This window comes from Propithecus coquereli, unplaced genomic scaffold, assembly GCF_000956105.1.
Source record: "Propithecus coquereli isolate 6110/MARCELLA unplaced genomic scaffold, Pcoq_1.0 Scaffold130, whole genome shotgun sequence".
NCBI lineage: Eukaryota > Metazoa > Chordata > Mammalia > Primates > Indriidae > Propithecus > Propithecus coquereli.
In genome coordinates this window covers 5,136,816-5,137,899 of record NW_012137192.1, presented here as the reverse complement: position 1 = coordinate 5,137,899, position 1,084 = coordinate 5,136,816, and the positions used below count along the sequence as shown (strand labels likewise).

General features: G+C 38.5%; 1 protein-coding gene across 1 annotated transcript in view; it reads left to right on the top strand.

Annotated features, from left to right (window-relative positions):
* The window catches only part of IKBKAP (inhibitor of kappa light polypeptide gene enhancer in B-cells, kinase complex-associated protein), a 111,808-nt gene that overhangs the window by 91,255 nt on the left and 19,469 nt on the right, over positions 1-1,084 (top strand). The window contains exon 35 of the mRNA XM_012638524.1: positions 167-340. Coding sequence (XP_012493978.1) covers positions 167-340 — 174 coding nt within the window. The remainder of the gene's footprint in view (positions 1-166; positions 341-1,084) is intronic.

Sequence of the window (1,084 nt, the reverse complement as noted above, 5' to 3'; positions counted from 1 at the left end):
TTGAATTACTCCAGCGTTTGGGAAGAAAGAAGAAAATGTGGGAGAATGCAACTGTAGCGTGATATTAGAAATTTTTGCTTGGGAAAAGAAACTATCTATGGAGCTATGGGTCTGTCAATGGAGCTGGGGACACAACTTACCACTCTCTCAAATTTCTTCTCTTTAGATGAAGTGTACCATATTTTAAAGGTACTTTTTCTCTTTGAGTTTGATGAGCAAGGAAGGGAGTTACAGAAGGCCTTTGAAGATACTCTGCAGTTGATGGAAAGGTCACTTCCGGAAATTTGGACTCTCACTGAGCAGCAGAATTCAGCCACACCTGTAAGTTTTCTCAAAAACAGTGTGCATTTTTTTCATCATTTTCACAGCTTATTCTCTTCACACAGTCCCTTAAAAGTCAAAGCAGAAACTTTCCTGTTCTTAATACATAATATTCCATAGTTAAATTATCTCAGATTTGCGTCAGAACATTTTACATTTGCCTGTAGAGTGATTAGTGCCCTTTGGCGCAGGTTAAGTGGCCTGTTATTTCTCCTTTCTGGGTGAAGCAGTTGTCATGGAGAAAATGGGAAAGTCAGGTGGTTGCCCCTGGCCTTCAATGAGATTGGGATGGGGAGAGGGGAAAGACAGGATCAGAGTCGGCCTCTCACCTACCAGTTCAGAACTCATGGATGGGATCAGAGTCTTTAAAGGGACCCCAGACAATTGGTTTTTGTTTTGTTTTATGGAAAATTTGACTTGTCACTTCTATGTTGTTATGATGAGCTTTGCGAATTATATTTAAGGCTGAATCAGTTTTGTGCCCCATCAAGAATTCTAATGTTTTGTCGTCTGGTTTATTGTTTACACCTCTCCCCACTCTCTTTAAGAAATGGGGATAATACTTCCCCTGTATGCTTTACTGGAATGTTTTAAAGGTTAAATAAGAAGAGTGGATGTAAAAACACTTTACAAAGCATAGAAATAACAGCAACTAAGAATCAGGACACCACAAATTCTTGAATTTTCTATAATAGGTATTTCCTAGAAGACATGTGATCATCTTCAAAACTGCAGTGGTTTTGAAGCTGATAATTTTTTTATT